Raw genomic sequence first — 26,357 nt, 5'->3', positions numbered from 1 at the left:
CAAGCAAATTATACAAGAAGGAATGCAAACTGGAGCAAGAAAAGAGCAACAGGCTGATAGAGGACGTAAACACAAGAGTTTCTGCAGATGCTGGAAGTCTTGAGTAACACCAAATTCTGGGGGAACTCAGCAGGTCATGCAGCATCTATGGAGAAGAACAAACAGTCGCTGCTGAAAGCTGAGACTCTTCAGCAGGCCCACAGCATTAACTGTTTATTCACCTCCATAGATGCTGTGTGACTGACTGAGTCCCTGCAGCATTTTGCGTGTGTTGAATCTGCTGAGGAACTCAGCTGCATCTATTGGGGTGGGGTGAGGTGTGGGGGTGGATTGGCTGACATTTCAGGTTGAAATCCTTCATTGGGACTCACTGGATCTTTTACATCCACCTGAGAGAGCAAATGGTGTGCATCAACTGATACCATCTCTCAGTGTGAGCCGAAATCTGGTGCTTGACCTGATCTTACAATCACTGCGCTGAGAGATAATGGTGTTCTCACCAGCACAGATATCTTTAAAATGCAGATTTAAAAGGTCATTGATATGCAGAACATCCTTGCTTTCAGCCTAAAGTTTTTTTTAAAGGGAATACAGGAAGCTTTGTCATAAAATTGTTTTTTAAGCACTGGCAAGACATCTGTTTCATGGGTTAGATTCTGAACTCAAAAAGAAATAACATTTTTTGGTGAACTCATTACAAGGGCTCCTCACCTTTTCTTAAGCGTAACTTTGAATGAGTTGAATTATTGACCCAATGACCCTATTTTCCGCTTGGTGAGAAATCCATTCAGTGTGAATAATCCCCTCGCTAACACCAAGGCTCGAAGTTTTATTTAACTTTTCAGATTTAACATTAGAAAGCAGTGGATGGGTGACAGGTGGTTTGAAATCAACAGAACGCCTTGGTGAGGGACCACCTTGGTAGGTAATCAGACTGTCCTTTGCTGGCACTGGCTGGAGGTCAATCTCATATTCGAAACATTGAATAGAAACAGAAATTGGTCATAAGTCATTGTGTGATATTCTCTTCCCCCCATTTAAACTAGACTTTATTCATAAAATATACAGAGATATAATTGGGATATGTTACTGCCTTCATTCGGAGTTGTAACAATTACAGATTATCCATTGGACCATTGTGGGTGGTCTGTCTGCCCGTGCCTGGACCCTGGAACTTCCTCCATAACACCTCCACCTCTCCTTTTAGCAAATCTTTAAAGAAACGATTAAATTTATTTGATTCATGTACATTTAACATTCAGGGAAATGCATCATTTGTGTCAGTAACCAACACATTCCGATGTGCTGGGAGTAGCCTGTAAATATCGCCATGCTTCCAGTGCCAACATTGCATGCCCACAGATTATAACCCTAAACTGTACATCTGGCACGTAGAAAGAAACCAGAGCACCCGGAGGAAGACCGCACAGTCACAGGTACAATGTACAAAATCCTTACAGACAGTGACTGTAAACCCGTATCAGTGTGAGTCCCGCAATGAATCGTTACAGACAGTGGCTGTAATCCCGTATCAGTGTGAGTCCCGCAATGAATCGTTACAGACGGTGTCTGTAATCCCGTGTCAGTGTGAGTTCCCATAATGAATTGTTACAGACGGTGTCCGTAATCCCGTATCAGTGTGAGTCCCGCAATGAATCGTTACAGACAGTGGCTGTAATCCCATATCAGTGTGAGTACCTGTAATGAAACCTTACAGATGGTGTCTGTAATCCCGAGTCAGTGTGAGTACCCGTAATGAATCGTTACAGACGGTGTATATAATCCCGTATCAGTGTGAGTCCCATAATGAATCGTTACAGATGGTGGCTGTAATCCCGTATCAGTGTGAGTCCCGTAATGAACCCGTACAGACAGTGTCTGTAATCCTGTGTCAGTGTGAGTCCTGTAATGAATCGTTACAGATGGTGTCTGTAATCCCGTGTCAGTGTGAGTCCCGTAATGAACCCGTACAGCTGGTGCTTTAATAGCATTACGCTAACCCGTACGCTATCATGCTACCTATGATACAATGTGAAGCATCTAAAAGATCAGATAAAAATCAGATAAAGATTAGCTTTGTTTGTCAAATCTACATCGAGACATACAGTGAGATGTGCCACTTGGGCCAATGACCACACAGTCTGAGGATGTGCTGGGGGCGGCCCACAAGTGCTGTCATTCTTCCAGCACCAACATAGCATGCCCACGATGTACTAACCCACCCAGCCTCCCCCTCATCATCTGCCAGCTTGTACTCCTCCCCTCCTCGTGCCTTCTTATCTGGCTTCTTCCCCACTTCCTTTCTAGTCCTGATGAAGGATGTCAACCCAAAACATCAACACTTTATCCCCCTTCGTTGAAGCTGCCTGACCTATTGAGTAACTCCAGAATTTTGTGTGTTTCTCAAAGGGGTTGCTTCCACCGTCCCTTTAGAACAGAGATGAGGAGGGATTTCTTTAGAGCGGAAGATGATGAATCTGTGGAATTCATTGCCACAGACAGCTGTGGAAGCCAAGTCATTTGGTATATTTAGAATGGTGCTTGATAGGTGTTTTCTTAGGGCATCAAAGGTTATGGGGAAAAGGCAGGAGAATGGGGATGAAAGGGAAAATAAATCATGCATAATTGAATGATAGAGCAGATTTGATGGGCTGAATGGCATAATTCTGCTCTTATGTCTCATAGTGTGATTCCACTTCTGCACAGAACCATGGTCTGTCTTGCGCACAAGTTTTGACAGTCTCACCTCTTTCGGCGTACACAGGTACAGTTTACAGACTCTAGTGTGAACAGCAACAATCCCACAACACCCAGAGTCCACAGCCTCCGTCGTGTACGGGCACAGCCCCCCATCCTATTAGTGTCACTGACATGAAATGTGTTGTTTTGTAACAGCAGCACAGTGCAAGATATCAAAAATACTGTAAATCACAACTATAAATATATAGAAAAATAGATAGTGATAGAGAGATAAATAGTTGGAGAGATGGATAAAGAGATGGATGGATAGATAGAGAGCGAGTACAGTCAGTTCTACAGCTGACACAGGCACCCATTGTACACCTTCAGTGTGCGTACACTGGTGTCCAGGTCATTGTGACATGAAACAGGCCATTGTTTTTACACTGCAGATAAAAACATTGCTTTTCAATTTGTAATTTTGACATAAAAATGATTTGTGATTGAATCTCTCAATGTGTTAAGACGTAGTCACAGAGGGAAGGAACCTAAAACCTGGGAGAAGTTTGCCAGGACAGAGTGACTACAGGGCTGACTGGTGAGCTGGGCAGGGTGGGTTGACATGGGAAAGTAGAGGTATGGAAGATCTTAACCTTATGATGACAGTCACAACTGAGAAGAATCAGGATCAGAATTGGGTTTCTAATCAATGACTTAGATCATGAAATTAGTTGTTTTGTAGCAGCAGTACTGTTGCAATGAAAATATTTTAAAATTTGTTCCTTGTTTTATTCTGATTCCGCAGCAAGAGGTTTCCACAAACAAAGGAGGCAATGTACATGTATTAAAGTTTATAAGATAAGACTGTAAGTTATAGGAGCAGAAGTAGGCCATTTGCCCATCAAGTCAGTTCTACCATTCAATCATGGACTGATCCAATTCTTCCGGTCATCCACACACCTCTGCCTTCACCCTTTGATGCCCTGGCGAATCAAGAACCTATCTATCTCTGTCTTAAATGCACCTAATGACTTGGCCTCCACAGCTGCTCGTGGCAGCAAATTCCACAGATTTACCACCTCTGATTAAAGTAATTTCTCCGCATCTCTGTTCTATATGGATGTCCTTCAATCCTGAAGTTGTGTTCTGGACTCCCTACCATGGGAAATAACTTTGCCATATCTAATCTGCTCAGGCCTTTTAACATTCGGAATGTTTCTATGACATTCCCCCTCATTCTCCTGAACTCCGGGGAAAACAGCTCAAGAGCTGCTAGACGTTCATCTTCTCTGAACCCTCTCCAATGTCAGTATATCCTTTCTAAAATAAGGAGCCCAACACTGCACACGAAGTGTGGTCTCACGAGTGCCTTATAGAGCCTCAACATCACATCTCTGCTCTTATATTCTATACCTCTAGAAATGTATACGAACGTTGCAATTACCTTCTTCACCACCGGCTCAACCTGGAGGATAGCCTTTGGGTATCCTGCACAAGGACCACCAAGTCCTTTTGCCTCTGCATTTTGAATTCTCTCCCCATCTAAATAATAGTCTGCCCATTTATTTCTTCCACCGAAGTGCATGACCATACACTTTCGAACGTTGTATTTCATTTGCCACTTCCTTGCCCTTTCACCTAAACTATCTAAGTCTCTCTGCAGGCTCTCTGTTTCCTCAACACTACCCGCTCCTCCACCTATCTTTGTATCATCGGCAAATTTAGCCACAAATCCATTAATCCCATGGTCCAAATCATTGACATACATCATAAGAAGCAATGGTCCCAACACTAACCCCTGTGGAACTCCACGGGTAACTGGCAGCCAGCCAGAATAGATATATAATTCGAATAAAGATATTACCTTATTAGAATTATATAAATAATAAAATACAGAAAGAAGAAAAATGGTTAATAAAGTAGTAAAAGAGGCAAAATAATACTTACCAACCAATCACTAAGCCACACCACACAATATATCGATGGAGGGAACTGCAAATGTCCAACAGTTTTTCTAATCCCTCTGTCTCTCAATTCCATCATACCATGAGATATAGGAGCAGAATTAGGCCAATTAGCCCATCAAGTCTGCTCTGTCATCTCATCATGGCTGATCCATTTTTCCTCTGATCCCCAATCTCCTGCCTTCTCCCCGTATTCCTTTACGCCCTGACTAATCAAGAACCTATCAATCTCAGCCTTGAATAAACATGAAGACTTGGCCTCCACAGCTGCCTGTGGCGATGAATCCCACAGGTTCTCCACTCTCTGGCTGAAGAAATTTCTCCTCATCCCTGGTCTAAAAGGACACGTTTCTATGTTGAGGTTGTGTCCTCTAGTCTTAAACTCCCCCACCGTGGGAGACATCCTCTCCACATCCACTCTATCAAGGCCATTTGATAGGTTTGTCGAGGTGATGACAATGTCCTTGTTGTTACCTCTACCCTTAGCCATAGCCTTGATCCAGCCTAAGAGAGAATTCCCAATTGCACAAGGAAATTGTTCTTTTTTATAACAACACACACAACATGCTGGAGGAAATTAGAAGGTTATGCAACAACTATGGAGAGGGATGAACAGTCAATGCTTTGGGCTGAGGCCCTTCATTAGAATGGGAAAGGAATGGGGCAAATGCTGGAAGTCCCATTTTATACTCTTCCAGACCCCTTACTCTAATACTTTTCCAGGTAAACCACCTCCAGAGAGGAGGTGAAAGAGCTGAAGGACTGGTGCAAGCAAATACGTCAACAAGACAAAGGAACTGGTTATTAAATTAAGGAAAACCTACACCCCTCTGTACATCGGCAGCACAGCAGTGGAAACTGCGAGCTGTTTCAAACTCCTGAGAATGCACATCTCACACAACCTCTCGTCGTCCCAGAACACATCCTACACTGTAAAGAAAGCTCACCAACACCTCTGCTTTCTGAGAAGGCTGAGAGAGTTGGACAATGCACATCGATACGACCTTTTACAGATGCACAGTTGAGAGTGTTACTGTGTGGTATGGAAGCTGCACTGCAGTGGATGGGAGGTCTCCACAACAGGTAGTTAAAGCTGCCCAATGCATCACTGGCACCAACCTACTCACCATCAAGGACATGCATACAGAAAGGTGCCAGAAAAATGCCACTGACATCATGAAGGATCCCACCCACCCTGCACTCGGACTGCTTGTCCCACTCCCATCAGGGAAGAGGCTATGTAGCATCCGTGCCAGGACCATCAAACCCAAAAACATAGAAACATAGAAAACAGGTGCAGGAGTAGGCCATTCAGCCCTTCGAGCCTGCACCGCCATTTATTATGATCATGGCTGATCATCCAACTCAGAACCCCACCCCAGCCTTCCCTCCATACCCCCTGATCCCTGTAGCCACAAGGGCCATATCTAACTCCCTCTTAAATATAGCCAATGAACTGGCCTCAACTGTTTCCTGTGGCAGAGAATTCCACAGATTCACCACTCTCTGTGTGAAGAAGTTTTTCCTAATCTCGGTCCTAAAAGGCTTCCCCTTTATCCTCAAACTGTGACCCCTCGTTCTGGACTTCCCCAACATCGGAAACAATCTTCCTGCATCTAGCCTGTCCAATCCCTTTAGGATTTTATACGTTTCAATCAGATCCCCCCTCAATCTTCTAAATTCCAACGAGTACAAGCCCAGTTCATCCAGTCTTTCTTCATATGAAAGTCCTGCCATCCCAGGAATCAATCTGGTGAACCTTCTTTGTACTCCCTCTATGGCAAGGATGTCATTCCTCAGATTAGGGGACCAAAACTGCACACAATACTCCAGGTGTGGTCTCACCAAGGCCTTGTACAACTGCAGTAGTACCTCCCTGCTCCTGTACTCGAATCCTCTCACTATAAATGCCAGCATACCATTCGCCTTTTTCACCGCCTGCTGTACTTGCATGCCCACTTTCAATGACTGGTGTATAATGACACCCAGGTCTCGTTGCACCTTCCCTTTTCCTAATCGGCCACCATTCAGATAATAATCTGTTTTCCTATTTTTGCCACCAAAGTGGATAACTTCACATTTATCCACATTAAATTGCATCTGCCATGAATTTGCCCATTCACCCAACCTATCCAAGTCACTCTGCATCCTCTTAGCATCCTCCTCACAGCTAACACTGCCACCCAGCTTCGTGTCATCCGCAAACTTGGAGATGCTGCATTTAATTCCCTCATCCAAGTCAAAACAATTACTTCCACCAATCATTTCCTATCAGAGTCATCTTATGTACAGATACTCCTGCACCTAGCGTCAATTTATGTACTTACAATCAATCTATGTATATGAGCTAATCTCATGTTCATTCATTTGCTATGTGCTGAGTTGTATGACTTAGGTGATCATGGTCTTTTCAAGCCCATGACTGTTCTTGGCAAATTTTTCTGCGGAAGTCGTTTGTCAATACCTCCTTCTGGGCGGTGTCTTTACAAAATGGGTGACTCCAGCCATTATCGATACTCTTCTGAGATTGTCTGCCTGGCGCCTGTGGTCGTGTGATCAGGACTTGTGATATGCTCCAGCTGCTAATAGGGCCATGCACCACCTACTCCCGTGGTTTCATGTGACCCTGATTGGGGGGTGGCGGGGGGTGGGGTTGGGCTAAGCAGGTGTTACACCTTGCACAAGGGTGACCTGCAGGTGCTACACCTTACGCAAGGGTGACCTGCTGGCTAGTGGAGGGAAGGGGCGCCTTACATCTCCTTTGGTAGTGACGTATCTCCACCCCTCCACCATAATCTTACATATTTATATTTATTGTGATTTTTTAATTGTGTTCTTTATGCTTACTGTGTTTTTTTATGCTGCATTGGATTCAGAGTAACAATTATTTTGTTCTCCTTTACATTTGTATACTGAAGAGTGACAGAAAACAATCTTGAATCTTGAAACATATTTTTTACATCCAAGACTGGACTGGTACTCAAAACATTGCTGTGGACTGGTTCCCTTGTACCTTCTCAAAACATTCCAACACCATTTTGTTTTACAAACTTACATTTGTATTGCGTATTTTAGCAGGTACTGAGGAATCAAATTTAATTCTTTCCTTACAACAGTGTAAGACATAAAAATTTATAAGTAAATAAACAAACAAATAATCAGATATAGAAAGGTAGATAGATATAGATAAATAAATAGATAAATCAATAAATAGAAACATAAATAGAAAAAGAATTAGTGAGGTAGTGTTCATGGGTTTGTAGACTATTCAGAAATCTGATGACAGAGGAGAAGAAGATACTGAAACTTTGTGATTTTTGGACGCATGAACAGGAATCCATGTAGAAACATGAACCAAAGATTAGATTTTTAGTTTTATGTAGCCAAACTGATTTTGGTTCGTGTGGTTGCTAATACACAAATTTGTTTACATTGACCATTATAGATGCAAATGCCTGCAGCAATAAAAGCACTTTGACTCCAAACAGCAGGTGTTAGCGCCGAATTCCTAAAAGGACGGAGTTTATCTGCCCCCTCCTTCCATCCGGTGATTGATGGATTCAATAAAACGGAGGAGGTAATGGAGGGTGTGAGGTGGTGGCTTCCTGTGGTAAACTCTTCACGAGGGAACCCAGTGAAATATAAAGACTGCAGGGAAGGGAGCTGACTGAAACTCGACTGCAAGGTTCTGTTCTCAAAGCCTTGAACTGAAACGTAGACAGCAACAGGCAGCGATAAACGGAAGTGTACAAGATGTTTGCCTTTCACTTCAGGCTGATACTTGGTCTGTCTCTTACTGTTTCAAGCTTTGATCCTTCTCTAGCAGAGAAAAGCCTAGATGACAATGAAGATATGGTTTCTTCAGCTGATCTTCCCCTGGATGGCGATGAACAGGACCGTGGAGGTGTCCCCAACCTGGCCAAGCTGCTACCAAAGCCTTTAGGGGCAGGGTTTTGGCCTGGAACCAGCTCCCGCCCATCACCCCGGCGGTTGACTGCGAGCCACCAGTGGTCCAGATTCCTGGATCTACAGCGGATGCGTGCTTCTCTGACCAAGGCAGCACCTTCTGCCTCTAGGACCCTGGGCTTTGGCAGCTTGCTCCAATCCACGGCTACTCTTGGTGACGTTCAGATTCAGAGCGGAACCTCACGCCTGATGGTGAATCGGGGGAACCGAGATGGAGTCCGAATTTGGAAGGCGATAGCCTGGACCCGTCCTGGACAAGTTCTGGACCTGTCACCTGATTCTGCTGCAAAGGAACATTCTCAGACCAAGAAGGAAGCAGAAGAGAAGACTTCCCAAGGAAGGAGGGAAGCATCCAGCCAGCCCGTGGATGACCCAGGCCAGTGGGGTTCAGATGGCCAAGCTTGGGCCTCAGGAGCGAGTCCCACTGAAGACCAAGCACCAAGGTCAAACATCAATCTAGTGCCATCTCCGGCCAAACATGATCCAGAGGCAAGGCGGAAGATGGCTGAGGATGCTTGGAGAAGGGTGATTGAGAAAGGGAGGGGGGCTGCCGAGGAGATCGTCCTCCCTCTGACCGAGTACGAAGTCACCAGGTCCAGTTGCCGGAGTCTGCCATTTGTACAGGTGGGTGACTGCCTGGCGATAAAGCCACACCTGACCAAAGGGGCAATGCTTGGGAGGTAAAAGTGATTTAAGTTTATACCTTGCTTCTCAAAGACTGAGCATTCTAAAATCAATGATTTGATTCACCAGACTGTGGCTTTTGCCATTGAAAGCTCCGCTTCCTTTTTAATTTTGTTTAGAATTACAGGGAGTTTATTCACAGGATCAGACCAGGCTAAAGCCTGACCTGATGAGAGTGGGGGCAGTTCCTCTGTGACTGTGCAGGGAATTACATGATCTTTCAGTAAAGGGAGGGGAATGGATCATGCGCAGGCAAATGGTTTAGTTTAACTAGGTATCGTGGTCAGCACTGACATGATGGGCTGAAGGTCTGCCCCTGTACTGTACTGTTCTGTGTTCTGTGTAGGCCAGGAACTAGATGAGAAAAATCCAAATTGTTGCATGAAATTAGGCTGTGAGACTATTATTTATTTATTTAGTTTTACGGTACTGAACAGCTCCGTCAGGCTAATTAAACCACGCAGCAGCAACCCACCAATTTAGCCCTAGCCCAGTTATGGGAGAATATCCAATGGCCAGTTAACCTTCTAACTGGTACTGTGGTGGAAACCAGAGCACCCGGAAGGAACCTGCACATTCCATAGGGAGGACATAGAAACTCCTTAGAGAGGATTGAGCTCTGAACTTTGACATACTGAGCTGTAATAGTGTTGTACTAACCGTTCTGCTGCCATGTTAGGTGTCTGAAATGGCTCATGAGTAGCAGTGTGGAAGGAGGCGGCTGACAGCAAAGATCAGGGCCAGAACTGGAGGGACGCTGGGATCAGGGGAGGACACAGGGCTGGAAGGCGAGGGAGCTACAGCTAGAAAATTTTATTTCTTTTCACAAACATCTGATTATTGAAAATGAAAGTTGGAGTATATTGTTACACTGTGCAGAAGCAGGCCCTTTGGCCCACTACACTAATGCTGACCATTGAGTACTCATTGATACTGATCCCATTTGCTACCACTTGGTCCATGGTCTCCTCTGCCTTGTGGTTCAGTGCTGATAGTCTCTGTGTCCACCATCACCACAGGCAGTGTGTTCTGCATCCCAAACACCCCCGGGTGGATAGGATCTTTCTCGGATGCTCTCTAAGCTTCCTTCCTTTTGCCTTACCCCGATTGTGTTTTTTTCCCCGAGATGATGTCCTAAGATTGATTCAGTGTGCACATCAAGCACATAAATATCCTCAGCTCTCCATGATGTCAGATCTGTAATCCTTAACTAAGTTCGTCAGCAATCGGTTAGGAATGCAGAAGGTGCTCGTTCGTCTCCTTCCAGTGTCAGCTGAGTGACTTACCCTCCTGCCCCTTGACCCACCGTCTCTGACTGCTCGCTGATTTTACTCCAGTGTGAGGGGAAATGCAACATCTGTGGCAATGAATCTTTTAATATAATAAGTGCCGGTATCGCCACTTAAAGGTAAAGATTAGCTTTATTTGTCACACGGACATTGAAACATGCAGTGAACTGCGCATTTGCGTCAACAGCCAACGCTGTCTGAGGACATGCTGCGGGCAGCCGGCAGGTGTCTCCGTGCTTCCAGTGCCAACGTAGCATGCCCACAACTCACTGACCGTAGCCATACAGCTGGGAGGAGACCAGAGCACCCAGAGGAAATCCACGTGGTCACGGGGAGAAGGTGCAAGCTCCTTGCAGACAGTGGGGGGAATTGAACCTGGGTTGCTGGTATTGTAATAGTGTTACTCGAACTGTAATGTTAACGTGCCATTTGTTTGTGATGAATCTTCAGTTAATTGGGAATGTGGGTGTGTTGACAGAAAGAGAGGGGGAGAGGGAGAGATTCATCATCGGGGTCCCCACCACACAGATCATGCTGTCTTCTTGCCGCTGCCATGAGGAAGGAGTTATAGGAGCTTCAGGACTCACACTACTAAGTTCAGGAACAGTTATTACATCTCAACCATCAGTTTCTTGAACCAGAAAGGAGAACTTCACTCATCTTCACTTGTCCTGTCATTGAACTGTTCACACTATCTACGGACTTACTTTCAAGGGCTCTTTATCTCATGTTCTCCATATTTATTGCTTATTTATTTATTTTTTTATTATTGTTACTATTATATTTCTCTGTTTTTTCTCTCTTTTTGTATTTCCACAGTTTGTTGTCATTTGCACACTAGGCGTCTGCCCAGTTGGTGTGGTCTTTCATTGATTGTATTGCAGTTGTTGGATTTATTGAGTATGCCCGCAAGAAAATGAATCTCAAGGTTGAATACGGTGGCATACGTATTTTGATAATGAATTTACTTTGAACTTTGAGAGAGAGAAGGAAGAACTGGGAGTGTGGGATGTGTAGAGGAAGAGAAATCAAGAAGGAAGAAACAACACAGGGAGAAAAGGAATGATTAGAGACATGAAAATAAGGAGAGAGAGAGAGGAAGATAGCAAAAAAGGAAATAAAGAAAAAGAAGGAAAAGGAAGGTGAGTAAGAATGAAGGAGAATTAATGCATCCTAAACCTGAGTGATTTTTTTGTATCCCAGAAACTTCTGAAACCTTCTTTCTCCACACCCAGCTATGGTTGCGGGCACTATCGGGACCTGGAATTAAAATAGGCTGATTGAGATGGCTGAGAAGGAGAGACCAGGACCAGCCTGTGGAGGGAAGCTGAAGATAGAGTAGGTAATTAGGGGCAGGCTAGTGTGGGCATGGGCTGGTGGGACAGCAGCAGGAAGGGGAAAGGTTGGCAGCAAAGGAGCCGCGTTGTCTGTCTGCTCCATATGGTTATGGCTTGTGTCTGCTGGCTGCCTCTTTGCTTGATCCCAGCTGCCGCTGTCGGTGAGCTCTTGGCTAGGCCTCCAGAGGGAGCTGCTGGGGTAATGGTGCTCCAACACTGAGGTGGGAGTGAGTGGGTGAGACTTTGGCTGCCTCACCTCTCTGCGATTACATCCTGTTGGCTGCCTAGCCCAGACCATCCGTATGGCTGCTGGAAGATTTGGGGAAGTGTGATCTCGATTCCCTGCTGCACTTGTTGACACCACTTAAAAGCCCGCAGAAACCCAATCTACAAATGAGAAGCAGTTTGTGTTGCTGCCACAAACTGGCCATAGTTCAGATGCATTTGATCCCAATGAATGCTCAATAAGAAAGCTTTTGGCATGCGAGAACTATTAATAAGCCTAAAGGTGCAAACCTGTACAAGCTGCAGAGCAGATGGGTCTAGTCAAGCTGCAACGACCAGGGAGCACTCTGCTCTGAGGTCTGAATGCCTGTAGGAACAAGAGGCTGGAACTCTTGAGAAGAAGCGAGCAGGAGATCAGGATTTCGGCAGAACTGGAGAGAACAGACAGTGAGGGCCGTGACGGAGCAAGAGAGTGAGGTACTTCGAGAGAGAGATGAGGAAAGAAAGGAACAGGGTTTGCTGGGGATGGGAGGGATGCAGAGGAGGATCAAGTGGGTAGGCATGGGACAAAAAATGAAGTGGAGGGGGCAGTGAGAGGAAGGGGAGGGAAGAGAGAGAGGGAAGGGAGAACAGAAGAGTGGGAAGAGAGAACGAGGGAGCAAAGAGGGAATGTGAGAGAAGAAAGGAAGAATAAGAGAGGAAGAATGAGAGAGAGAAGGAAGAATGAGAGGAAGCGGAAGGAAGAAAGAAAGAGTCAGAGAGCAAGGGGAAGGAAGAGAGAGGAAAGGGAAAAGAGAAGAGAGAACAAGAGAGAAGGAAGAATGAGTGAAAGAGGAAGGAAGAATGAGAGCGAGGAAGAAAGAATGACTGAGTTAGTGAAGGTAAGAGACAGAAGGAAGGAATAGAGAATGAAAGAAGGGAGAAAGAGCCTGGGGAGAAGAGGAAAGAAACTGACTGGAGAGAGGAGTGAGGAAGCAGAGGGAGATTGATGTAGAAGTAGGCAAGCGAATTAACAAGGAGAAAGAGAAGTGTAAAGGTTCCGATCCCAAGAGTTGGTTGACAGGGAAAGCAGACGGCGATGTGGGCATGGTGCTTCCTCACAAGTTTCATGAGGTGGCTGTGATCATCCAGAGGATGGCATGATGCCACCCAGTGCAATGGAGGTGTAGGCATCTCCTGTGTTTCAAATGTTTTTATTGTGAAGCAACATCAGCTTAACCACAACAGACAATGTCCTAAAGTACAATGCTTCTTTTTTCTTTTCTTTCTTATAACAACATAATGAAAGTCAAATGAATGTATGTATAGTAAACAAGCAAAAAGCAAAGGAAACCCTACCACCCCATCTCCTTACCCCTTCCCAGCCCTCCCCTCCCCTCACCCCTCCCGTATGTGCTGGTTAGGTCATACCACCCCCCCCCCCCCACACTTAGTTCAGCTGTCCGTCTCTTCTAAATACAACAGTAATGGTTGCCAGATTTTTTTCAAATTCCTTGAGTCTGTTCTTGATAACGTATCTTATCCTCTCTAGATGGAGAGTATCCATTAATACAGCCAGCCATTGTGTGGGTGATGGAGTTTCCTCCTTTTTCCAGACCATCAGTATAATTTTCTTTCCATTAAGTATGCTATAGGTCAGGAGTTGTTGCTGGGTAGCCTGGAATTTATTTGGCCTTGCAGAAGTTCCAAAAATTATTAAAATGGGGTCTGGTATTATCCGAACCTTCAGTATCTTCAATAGGACCTCAGATATTTGCTTCCAAAAGGCCCTGAGACATTAACCACTATCCAAGTAATGCTAGTAATGGCTTCACTAAAGATTTTAAAAGAAACCTCTCCCCTCCCTAACATTGTCTAAAGACCTCTGCCCTTATGGTGAGGGGGCAAGGCACAGATTACAATGCGAGTATGGTATTGGTGAAACAGAAATTAAAATTATTGGACTTTAACACAGAGATGTGGATACTGAATCTCGAGAGACAGGTAGATCCTATTGAGCGACAGTGATCTTTCAACTTGGTTAATGGCTTGGAACTTAGCAATGAATCAGGTTTATTATCACTATCTCATGTGACATGAAATTTGCTTACTGCGACAAAAGTAACAGTGCAAAGGTGTAAAGGATGCACTCTAAGATACAAAATATGTAACAGTGGTGTCACGGCAGTGTAGAGGTTAGCATAGCACTCGACATTTATGGGTTCAGTTCACACTGCTGGCTGTAAGAAGTTGGTACGGTCTCCCATGACTGCTTGGGCTTCTCTGGGTGGTCTGGTTTCTGCCCACGTTCCAAAGATGTATGGGTTAGGTTTAGTAATGGGCTAGGGTTAGTGGTGGGCACCAGAATCACGGTGCCAACATCCTCTGACTGTGTTGATTTTGATGCAGATGACACATTTCTTTGTATGTTTCAATGTATATGTAACATATAAAGCTGATCTTTAAATAGGTTAGTGAGGTGGTGTTCAGGGATCGTTCACAAATCTGAAGACAGAGGGAAAGAAGCTCTTTCTGGATCATGGAGTGTGGGTGTTCAGGCTCCTGAACCTCCTCCCAATGGTAGTCAGAGCCCATTTGGTTCATTAATGTCCTTCAGGAGAGACTAGACATCCTTTGATTTGTCTAGTTGGCCCATAAGTGACTCCAAACTTTTAAAAGGCTGAGCCAGTCACTTTGTTCATGGGAAAGGGGGATAGATGATAAATACTGCAGGGAAGTTCGTATCCTGAAAAAGGAATAAATTAATAAAAAATGGTTTGCTGTGGTAGAATTGTTGAAGGATTGTAACCCTTATGTGCCTTTTGTGTCCTCAGACATTCTGAACGTTGTCTGTATGCTACAAAAGACGAGTTTTCCTGATGGCCACCCGCTTTAATTTAACTCCCCATTCCCATTCCAACGGCAAGTTTGCTGATGATACAAAGATTGGAGGTGTAGTGGACAGTGAGGAAGGTTTTCAGAGCCTGCAGAGGGACTTGGACCAGCTGGAAAAATGGGCTGAAAAATGGCAGTTGGAGTTTAATACAGACAAGTGTGAGGTATTGCACGTTGGGAGGACAAACCAAGGTAGAACATACAAGGTAAATGGTAAGGCATTGAGGAGTGCAGTAGAACAGAGGGATCTGGGAATACAGATAAAAAATTCCCTAAAAGTGGCGTCACAGGTAGATAGGGTCGTAAAGAGAGCTTTTGGTACATTGGCCTTTATTAATCAAGGTATTGAGTATAAGAGCTGGAATGTTATGATGAGGTTGTATAAGGCATTGGTGAGGCCGAATCTGGAGTATTGTGTTCAGTTTTGGTCATCAAATTACAGGAAGGATATAAATAAGGTTGAAAGAGTGCAGAGAAGGTTTACAAGGATGTTGCCGGGACTTGAGAAACTCAGTTACAGAGAAAGGTTGAATAGGTTAGGACTTTATTCCCTGGAGCGTAGAAGAATAAGGGGAGATATGATAGAGGTATATAAAATTATGATGGGTATAGATAGAGTGAATGCAAGCAGGCTTTTTCCACTGAGGCAAGGGGAGAAAAAAACCAGAGGACATGGGTTAAGGGTGAGGGGGGAAAAGTTTAAAGGGAACATTAGTGGGGGCTTTTTCACACAGAGAGTGGTGGGAGTATGGAATGAGCTGCCAGATGAGGTGGTAAATGCGGGTTCTTTTTTAACATTTAAGAATAAATTGGACAGATACATGGATGGGAGGTGTATGAGGGATATGGTCCATGTGCAGGTCAGTGGGACTAGGCAGAAAATGGTTCGGCACAGCCAAGAAGGGCCAAAAGTGCTGTAGTTTCTATGGTTTCTATGGTTTCATGTCAGGTCCCTTGTCTCCTGTATTGCCATAATAAGGGCTCTATCAGATTGGAGGAGGAAGACCTCGTATTCTGTGTTGTCTCTGCCCTGATGGCACAAACCTCAATTCCTCCTTCCTCCTTCCTCCTTCCCCTTTTCTATTATCCATTCTGTTCACACTCACCCCTTTTCTTCTTACCTGCCTACCACCTCCCTCTGGTGCCTCTCCTTCCCTTTTTAATATTTAGACCCAGTGGCAGTGGGAATATTTCCAAATCAGGATGGTGTGGGAGCCTGCAGGAGGTGGTGTTCCTGTGCACTTGCTACCTTTGTGCTTCTTGGTTTGTGGGGGCGACCTGGGAGAAGTGACTGCGAGCAGATTTGTAGATGGTGCACCCTGCTTCCATAGTGGAGGGAACTAAAGTCATCATCACTACATTGTGATTTCAGTGGAGGGGAACTCTGCAGCCAATCTGGCCCAGCAAGCTCCCACCAACAGCAATGTAACTTTGACCAGCGGATTCGGAGTCTATTTGAAGCCCCTGGTTCAAGCTGTATTGCTAAATAAATAGACCTCCAGTTCAATTTATTTAGAGATACAGCTTCGTAACAGTCACTTAATGCCCAATAACCCTCATGTGACCAATTAACCTACTAACCCATATGTCTTTGGAATGTAGGAGGAAACTGGAGCAACTAGAAGAAACCTGTGTGGTCCCGTGGTATAAACTTCTTACAGACTGTGGCGGGAATCGAACCCGGGTTGCTACAACTGTAAAGTGATGTGCCAACTGTTATGCTACGATACTGATAATTGTTTTCTTTCTGCCCCTGCAGAAGATTTCTCACCCAGACTGTGAGAGCCTCACCATGCAGAACCAGCTATGCTTTGGGCAGTGCCGCTCGTTCTTCGTCCCTGGGGCTGGGCCGAGGTTAAACCACTCCTGTTCCCGCTGTTCTCCCAGCCAGCTAAGGAAGACCGTGGTCCTGCTGGAGTGTGAGGGTGGGCGGACAGTCAACAAGGATGTGGTGCTGGTGGAAGGATGTCAGTGTGATCTTCAGAAGGACCTAATGGATCACTAACCCTCTTCCACAAATTGGTCACCTCCATATCGGTCACGTATCCTCATGAAGTTTGGTTACTTCCTACAACTTCTGCCAGTTCTCTTTTTCCTACAGGAACTGAAGACCTGGCCTCTCCCTTTTTCATCCATTTCCTTCACCGCATCATCGATGGCTGTGTCACCTTCAGCTCTGAATGAGCTCCTCAGTGGCCAACCTCCAAGTAACTGGGAGAGAAATGCGTCAACAGTACAACCCCTGGCTGGAATGGAGTGTACTGTGCTCTGCATTCCTCTCTGGGCAACGGCCGCTCTGACGGTGGGAGGGAGTTCAGGCAGTGGTTTGTGACAGTGTGACACTGTACTTACAGCAACTGCCTCATCACCAGGACCTTCAAAAATAGTGAGCGGTCCCAAGGTTGTTCCTGGAGGAGTGAGGGGGAGCAATCGAGACTCAGCCAAAAAACATTTGGGAGGATGGCTTTGGGACTGGATGAGAGCAAGGAAGAATACAGAGAAAAAGGCTCTTCATTGGTCTCAGTACATTCACAGTCAATGAAGTATGTTGGAAGTTTTAGAACATAGAACACTACAGTACAATCCGGGCCCTTTGGCCCACGATGTTGTGTTGACCTTTTAACACACTCTTAAGATCAATTTAATCCTTTTCTCCTACATAACTCTCCATTTTTCTATCATCTGTGTGCCTGTCTTTTAAATGTCCCTAATGTATCTGCATCTGCCAGCACCCCTGGCAGTGCATTCCACACACCTGCCTCTCTCTGCATAAAAGCCCTACCTCTGACATCCCTCCTATACTTTCCTCCAGTCACCGTAAAAATTTGCCCCCTCAAATGAGCCATATGTTGTCATGTGCTGTCATGTAGAATACATGGGACTTAGAGCTACACAGTGATATCCCAAAGACTGGGTTCATGAGCAGATGATCTTTAGTAATAGATTTAATTAATTTATTATTAACAATGTTGTTTGAACAACATGTTAGGACACTATCCTGTTAACACCGAAATCGAGAGAGTGAGGGATCTTCATTTAATGTCTCAGCTTAAAGGCAGTTTCTGCAGCTCTGCCAAATGCATAGAACATGTGGAGGCAACATTTTAAGGCAACTGGAGGAAAGTAAGGGGGGTAGGGGGAATGTCAGAGGTAAACTTTTCTCAGGGGGAGCGGTGGGTGCGTGGAACACCCTGCCAGTCGTGGTGATAAAGGCAGATACGTTAGGGACACTTAAGAAATAGGCACATGAATGAAAGAAAAATGGAGGGCTATGTGGGAGGGATCTTACAGGAAGTTAAAAGGTTGGCGCAACATTGTGGGCCAAAGGGCCTGTACTGTGCTGTACTGTTCTAGAGTAACACACTCAAAATGCTGGAGCAACTCAGCAGAGTAGGCTGCATCTATGGAGAGGAATAAAGAGTTACGTTTCAGGCCGAGATCCTGCACCAGGACCTTTATTCTCTATAATCTTTATTCCTCTCCATAGATGCTACCTGACCTGCTGAGTTCTTCCAGCATTTTGTGCATGTTGCTTTGGATTGCCAGCAATCTGCAGAACTTTGTCTGTATCTGTCATGTTCTGTGTTCTACGTCCTGTGAGTCTATCGGGATGTGTGTGTGTGTGTGTGTGTGTGTGTGTGTGTGTGGGGGGCGGGGGAGATGGGTGGGAGTAGGGACTAATCAGACTGGGCTTTGACACAAGATCTGGAGTGGGATTTGAACCTACAACTCTGACTCGGAGGTAAGAAGGCAAGTGACAGAACTGTCTGACAGAGAGGGGAGAGCGGGAAAACCATGATCTGAGGGAGTAGCCGGGTCTTGTTCCCACCTGAGGTGGAGGGAGATGACAGAGCCAGATATGCTTTCTGATTTTTGTGATAAGTGGAGAATTTTAATTATGGCTGTGGCATTTTATTGTCGGCCTGGGGATTTATTGTTAGCAAGCAAGTGTGGTACGCAGCCAACGAGCAGATTGTGAGGAGAGTTTGGTTTATCCTGGAGGGATGAGTTGCCCTTTTAAAGGCCCTCTGTCACCAGGAATCTGATGCCATGATTGCGAGGGCTGAGCTCTTTGTGAAAATGCGCAACGATAAGGTGTGTGTTTTCCCAGACTCCACTCAATGGGGAAATGTTCTGGAAGGGCAGACTTAAGCTGGCCTCCATTTGGAATATCCTGCCTCTCTGCGACAGTTTTGACGACTAACTGTCACTCTGATATTTTTTAATCTTCCCACTATCATAGTACCTTCTTAGAGGCAAATTCGTAAGCACGTCCTCTCTCTGCTGAGAGAAGCAGCAAGTGGAGCAGTGACCTGCCTCGGGAGGCACCAAGAATAAAAATCACATAAGGAATAGGAACAGGAGCTTCCTACATCAGTGCATATCCTTTTTACTGGATCCACATCCCATGACTCACTTTCTATTTAAAATTCTATCCATTTCTGTCCTGCATACACAGTGACCAAGCCTCCGCAGCCTCCTGTGCAGGTGAGTTTATAGAGTCATTGAGCACAACATCACGGAAAGCGGTCCTTTGGCCCATCTATTCCATGCCAACAAGTCTTGCCTAATTGTAGCTCTCCATACCCTTCTCATCTATGTATCTATCCAAACTTCCCTTAAATGTTGCAATTGAACCCGCGTCAGCCACTTCTCTTGGCAGCTCGTTCCACACTTGCACCATCCTCTGAGTGAGAAGCTCCCCCCTCAGGCTCCCCTTAAATATTTCACTTTTCACCCTTAACCCATGATCTCTAGGTCTAGTATCACCCAACCTAACCAGAGGTTCCTTCTTGTCCCATTGTAGATGACGGGTGCTTTGTTTTGAGTCAGTGACACAACAGGAAATACTATCCGTGTCTATGTTGCAAGCATAGAACATAGAGGAGTACAGCCCAGTACAGCCCCTTTGGCCCCCAGTGTTGTGCCGACCTTTTAATTTACTCTACAATCAGTCTAAGCCCAGAGGAATTTTGCACTTCCATCTCTTTGCTGCCCTGCCGTATTGGCTGCGCTGACCTGGGCTCTGGGGGACGTCAAACAGGCAAATTGCAGGGCATTGCCCCTCCCCCTCCCTCCAGCAGAAGGGCTTCTCCTTTTGCCCAGTCTCTGACGATGTAAGTTGCTCTTACATCAGCGTGAAATGTTGTACCTCTGCTGCTGGTCTGCTTGTACCATCTCTGCTGAGATCAGAACTGCAGTCTCTCCTTGTGAATAACAAAACCTTGCAGTGCAAAACCAAACTCTTTGGCCAATCTTGATCATACTGTGTTGAACATCCCCACCCACTCCCGCCTCATCCATGTTGACCCATAACCTCACAGGTTATGTTTCTTCAAGTGCTTATCCAGCTGCTCTTCTGCATCCACTGAGAGTACCTTAAGTAAAACCATGAGACATCTGAGAAGAATTAGGCCATTTGGCCTATCGTCTGCTCTGTCATTCGATCTAGACTGATATATTATCCCTCTCAATCCCATTCTCCTGCCTTTTCTTTGTAACCTTTAATGCCCTTACTAATTGAGAACCTATCAAGGTCTGCTTTAAATATACCTATTGATTTGGCCTCCACAACCATCTGTATTCCACAGATTCACCATGACCTGGCTTAAGAAATTCCTTTTCTTCCCTGTTCTAAAGGACAGCCTCTATTTTGAGGCGGTGCCCTCTAGTCTTAGACTCTCCCGCTATAGGAAACATCCTCTCCACGTCCTCTCTATCTAGGCGTGCTACCACATCCACGCCTTGTGACTCAGCCACTGTTTCACTGACGAGGTTGGAATTAATGAGGGAAAGTTGTTTTTGACTTCAATCCAATGCTGTGTGGATTAAGCTCTTTCAGCAGCGTTTAGACGCTCCCGTGAATAAAGATTTATCTCGGAGGCAAGCTGAGAGCAGGCATTGCTACACATATCCTGAGCTTGCAGATTGGCGTCCCAGTGGAGATGACAATTGGCCTGCTTGCGAATGTTCCTCTGCCAGCCTGGCATCTCATCTCACCTGTACAAGCCTTGGGAAGAGTTGTGTTTCCTGCCTCCTGAATAATAGAGCATCTCAAGTGTTATTTAGAGAAAGGCCTCGTCTGTTCAGTCAATGGGACAGTGGAGAAAGGAGAGGGATTGCTGTATTGTAGAAAGCTGTGTAGGTCTTGGAGATCACAGCTTGAGCTCTGACAGGGAGTGTAGCAGGGTCTACTCCATCCAGGGACTTGTATTCTCTCACAGGCCACAGTCTGCAGATGTACTTGATTGTTCTTGAAAAGGAATCAATGAGATGCTTTCTTGAATGGCTGAAAAGGGGAGTGCTATGATACTGGAGAGACAGTTCCACAATTCAGACCCAGGGAGGGTGAATTAATGGTGATACGTTTCCAAATCAGGATGGCGAATTTCCTGGAACATGTGGAGTTGCCATCTGCCCGAGAACATTAAAGCACTTATGTAGCTTCATTCAGTACACAAGCAGGCCTTTCTACCCAACTTGTTCATGCCCACCAATATGCCCAGCTAAGCCAGTCTCATTTGCCTGTATTTGACACTTCTCCTTTCCATGGAACCCTCCGCCCCTGCATCCAAATGTCCTTTAGATGTTGTTATGAACTTATACCATGTTTATTTTTTTTTATTAAGTGCAATCGTGAACAATAGCCAGATCAGAAATGATCAGAAATCAACTGGTTCCCAAAGAGAACTCTGATAGGCCAATCAGATGGTTCACTGCTGCTCAGCGATAGAACACAAAAATATCATAATGTACAATTAAGAAACATTAAAAAACAGTAGAAATACTGGAGTCACGATGAAGTCTGCTGGAGAGAGACATTTATACACATGCTGTCCTCCATAATTCAAAGAGATTGAAGGATAAGTTTGCAGGGTGACAAAACGTGGCAGGAGCACTTGGAACTACAAACTAATCCCTACCGGGAGAAAACAGCCCCTGTTCTTTCCGCTCTGTTCTCCAGCAGTTTAAGGACTAAATCCAGCAGGAACATAACTCACAAGTGCTCTTGAAAGTCAGGTATTAACCCTACCTACCAACAACCAAGCATTGCCTCTTCATGACAGCTTATGAAAAAGCATGTGACTTCCCTCCCAGAGATGATAGGTGTTTGTGCACTCGACCCTGGAAGGCTTGGATCCCATCGTCGCAGATGTTTCTGACCACAGCATCTGGAAGGCTGCTTCAAATTCTGATAGCACATTGAAGGAAACTTCTACCCTTAGGTGTTGCTAGCTCAGACTTCTAGGAGAGAACATTGAATTCTGCCTTTCTTTGACAGGTTTTATAATCTGCAGATTTCCAGAATTACTAATCCAGCAGTCCCATTACTGATTGGGAGGCACAGGACTGCTATGCCTCCTAACCAGTAATCTCTGTTATGCTTTGTTATTACACCAGACTTCAAAGAAACACACACAAGATACAGGAGGAACTCAGCAAGTCAGTCAGCATCTATGGGAGGAGTAGAGTCAATGTTACCGAACGAGACCATCAGGACTGGAAAAGAAGGGGGCAGGAGCTAGGGCAATAAAAAGGTGGAGGGAGGGGAAGGTGTACACACTGCCAGGTGATATTTGAGACCAGATGAGAGGTAAGGTAGATACGTGGGGCTGTGAAATCTTCCCTTAAATTTCCCTTGTAAATTTTGTCCATCAGCAACATTCTCTGACTTTGCTTCCCATCCTGACTCTGCAGTAGGTTATTGAAAATCCCATCCAACAGGCCTTTGGGTCACTTTCTGAAACACTGGCTAATATATACATAGATTAGTTTACGACTTAATGATTGAAACTGGAGTTACTGGTTCACATTAGAGAGACAACAAGAGTAAGAATAAACATTTCTAGTTTCCACCAGTACAGGCAGCTACTTAGTCTGAACGACCCCGGTGTGCTGGATCACAACTGAGGTTGAGGGCATTGTGTAGTCCAAGGTCTGTCCCTGTCTTTTTTGGACAGGGGGTGATTTGTTTCTAGGTGGTTCAAGGGAACGGCTTAGTTGCATTTGTGTTATAGTTGATCACTAAGGTATGTGCATACATGCATGTTTATGTGTTTGTGTGTGTGTATGTGTGTGTGTGTGTGTGTGTGTGTGTGTGTGTGATGGCGGGCATCTTGCCCAGAAAATCTATGACTTGCGGGCACATATTAATGACCTGCACAGAGATGAGCCTGACTAATCTCTCAATAGGAGACGCCATGCCTGACAATTCTCTAAATCAAGCTGAGAGTCTCTTTGTCTGCTTTTTGGACCAGAACAAACTTTTTGTTTTGCATTGGTTTTATTTATGAGTTCCTCATTTTGTCTGCGCAAACCTTTGCAGCAAGAAGGTATTGCTACGTGATAAACACAGGGCACTGACTGCCTGAATTGTCTCTTCACCTGTACGTTGTCTAATAAATTTAACAACAGCTTAAATATTCTTTTCCGTCTCAATGTCTATTACCACTGGAAACACTGTGCCAACCTCACTATGATGCCCTGTACAGTCACTTCCTCAATCCACGTACTCACCCACCAGGATTCAGTTCTGAGTGATTCCTCCCGTTCCTTTTTGTACAAATACAAGGGTCAAGGACCAACTTCAATTGCCATATACGTGTTCATGTACAGTGTTAGGAATTTGCTGCGGTGTGTTGGTGACAATGTGACATGCAACAAAAAAAAACAACTTTCTACAATTATAAAGAATAAAGAATTATAAAATATAAAGTTAGAGGTTAAAGTATGGAAATGAAATAAAATATGCATAAATTTCAGCATGTATTTACAATGTAAACAGCATTATAAACAGGTTTAAAATGTTTGCAATGACTGTTTTAGGAAATATCGAGGATGCTTGACAGAGCGGCAGAGATAATTTAGCAGTGAGTGATAACTTTAATAACCAACTACATAATAACAAGCCACGAGAGGCCACGGAACAAGAGAGAATAGATACTTAACATGACGGGAACAAGGTAACTGAAGGCTAGAACCATTTAGTTGAAGCTGTCTGGTTCGATGGGTAAACACGGGCTGTGGACAAGAGCTGGGTTTAAATAGGCTGCAGGTGTTGAGTTGGGAACAAGTAGCAGGTGATTCCTGTTAGCTAGGTGGAGATTGGGAGGTGCCTACCAGTGCAGGCCTGGCAGGACCCCCCCCCCACCGCCTGCTCTCCTAGGATCATTATCCGATGGCCCAGAATGATCGAGATGGGTCTGGTAGAATTCCTCGATGAGCGATGGATCCAAAATGAAGCTGGACTCATCCAAACTGTCCTTCCCTGTCAACCAGCTATTGCACAACCCATTCACGGTGATATGAATCCATCAACTGGAAAACTGTGTACACCGGACAACCTTTCACAGTCCTAGGTTCCAGAGGTTCAGGCTCAGTTGAGTTGAGTGGTCCATGGAAACCAGGCTTGAGGAAGGACCTGTGCCAGTTAAGTGTGATCCTGAAGGACGGTGAAAGCTGGAGATGGCAGGTGACTGGGTTGATGTGACCAATCTTAAAGGAACCAATAAACTGGGATGACACCCTGATGGAGTCAACGTGCAGCGACAGATCTTGGGTGGACAGCCAGACATGGTCCCCAGGCTGGAGTTGTCTGGCTGGGTGTTGACAGTGATTAGCTTGGTGGCAGTAGGTGTGGTTGGCAGGGGGGCATTTCAGCATTGGCGAACCAGGGCCCTGGCAGATGGGACTTACAGCGTTGGCTTCTCTGTGGGGAACAGTGGGGATTGGTAGCCATGAAGCACTTCAAATGGTGATACACATGTGACAGAAGAGGTGTGTAGACTGTGGGACAGTTTGGCTGAGATCAGATGCTTCTATGTGGGAAGTTTAGAGACAGCGAAACATTACAGGAACTTCTCGACTTGCCAATTGGCTCTTTCTGACTGACCATTGATCTGAGGTGCAGAAGAGGGAGCAGAGGGCTTGCCAGAAGTGGGAGACAACTTATGAGCTTTGGACTGACACAATGTCCTGAGGGAAACCGTGGAGGTGAACTGCATGTTGGAGAACCAGGTCTGCTGTCTCAGCGGCTGATGGGAGTTTGGGGAGGGAACTGAAGTGGGCCACCTTGGAGAACTGGTCCACCACCATCATGATCACCTTGGCCCCATCAGAAAGTGGCGAACCAATAATGAAATCCAGGGTGATTTGGGACCACAGGGGTCAGGAGACCAGTAATGGCCTCAGTAGCCCAGAGGGTTGTGGGTTGGAGGAACTGGACTGGGCACATTGAGGGCAAGAAGCAACAAGCTGACATATATCTGCAATCATGGTGTGCTACTAGAATCGGCATCAAAGGAAATCCAGAGTCCATCATGCACCTGGTTGGCCAGAGAGGGGCAAAAAGTTGGCCCACTGGAGTACCTCAGAACGCATGCTGCTGGCATGTGTATGCAGTTGTAAGTGTGTAGGAGCAGGCTCGTGCTGTAGGGCCTGGCAGATCTACTTCTCAAGATTCCAGATGATTGGGACAAGGATCTGTGAGAATGGAAAGATGGGCTGAGAATCGATAACAATTTCATCTGGGTTGAACTGCCTTGACAGGGCATCCACTTGGTGTTCTTGGAGTTGGTTGGTATGAGATGTTGAAGTTGAAATGCTCAAAGAAGAGGGCCAACGAGCCTGACGTGGGTTGAGTTGGTGGGTCTGTTGTATGGTGGTCAGTTCAGATCAGGAAAATCTCTGTGTTTTCCATGAACCAATGTCTCTATTCCTCCAAGGCCCATTTAATAGCAACTAACTCCCTGTCTCCTACTCCATAATGGTGTTATGTGGAGTTGAATTTGAAGAAGGTACAAATGTATATCTTCTTATCTGGCCCTCGCTGGGAGAGGATGGTCCTAGTGTCCACATCAGATGTGTACACCTCTACCACAAAAGGTCTGGAGAGGTTCGGCTGGTGGAGATTGAGAGCAGTGGTGAAGCAAGTCTTGAGTTCCTTGAAAGCATGGTTTGTGGCAGCAGATCAGGTTATCTGTGAGGTAGGTGATCTGGTGAGGGAGGTGAGGGGAGTGGTGATTTGATTGTGGTTCCAGATGAAACAATAGGAGAAGTTGGAGAAGCCCGAGAGGCACTGTAGCTGTTTAAGGGAGTGAGGTCAGGGCCATTCAATGATGGCACACATTTTCAATGAGCCCATGGTTATGCTGTGGGGTGAAAGGACATAATCCAGGAATGAAATGACTGGGGCGGGGAATTGGCATTTTTCTAACTTGCAGTACAGCTGATTTTCGAGGAGAAGCTGAAGAACTGAACAGATACAATAGAGGTGGTTTTGGGGTTGTGAGAGAAAAATGAGGATGTCATTGAGCTAGACAAACACTGTGTAGCATGTC

At 45.4% G+C, this 26,357-nt stretch overlaps 1 protein-coding gene across 1 annotated transcript; it reads left to right on the top strand.

The window, feature by feature from the left end:
• The first annotated feature begins 8,495 nt into the window (after positions 1-8,495).
• On the top strand, positions 8,496-18,134 carry LOC140191084 (uncharacterized). The gene is made up of 2 exons (XM_072248160.1): positions 8,496-9,233; positions 16,778-18,134. Exons 1-2 carry the CDS (start codon positions 8,496-8,498, stop codon positions 17,021-17,023), a joined length of 984 nt encoding a protein of 327 aa, XP_072104261.1. The 3' UTR covers positions 17,024-18,134.
• Positions 18,135-26,357: the final 8,223 nt, after the last annotated feature.

Source organism: Mobula birostris, chromosome 32 (assembly GCF_030028105.1).
Source record: "Mobula birostris isolate sMobBir1 chromosome 32, sMobBir1.hap1, whole genome shotgun sequence".
In the NCBI taxonomy this organism is placed as follows: Eukaryota; Metazoa; Chordata; class Chondrichthyes; order Myliobatiformes; family Myliobatidae; genus Mobula; species Mobula birostris.
The sequence above is the reverse complement of the archived record's forward strand: the minus strand, read 5'-3'. Positions and strand labels throughout refer to the sequence as shown.

What these genes read in the sequence shown, in the direction of transcription:
- LOC140191084 (XM_072248160.1), top strand. Translation starts at nt 8,496, where the DNA reads ATGGTTTCTTCAGCTGATCTTCCCCTGGATGGCGATGAACAGGACCGT. An exon ending in GGAGTCTGCCATTTGTACAG is followed by an intron (nt 9,234 to 16,777) that starts GTGGGTGACTGC and finishes CTGCCCCTGCAG; the next exon opens with AAGATTTCTCACCCAGACTG.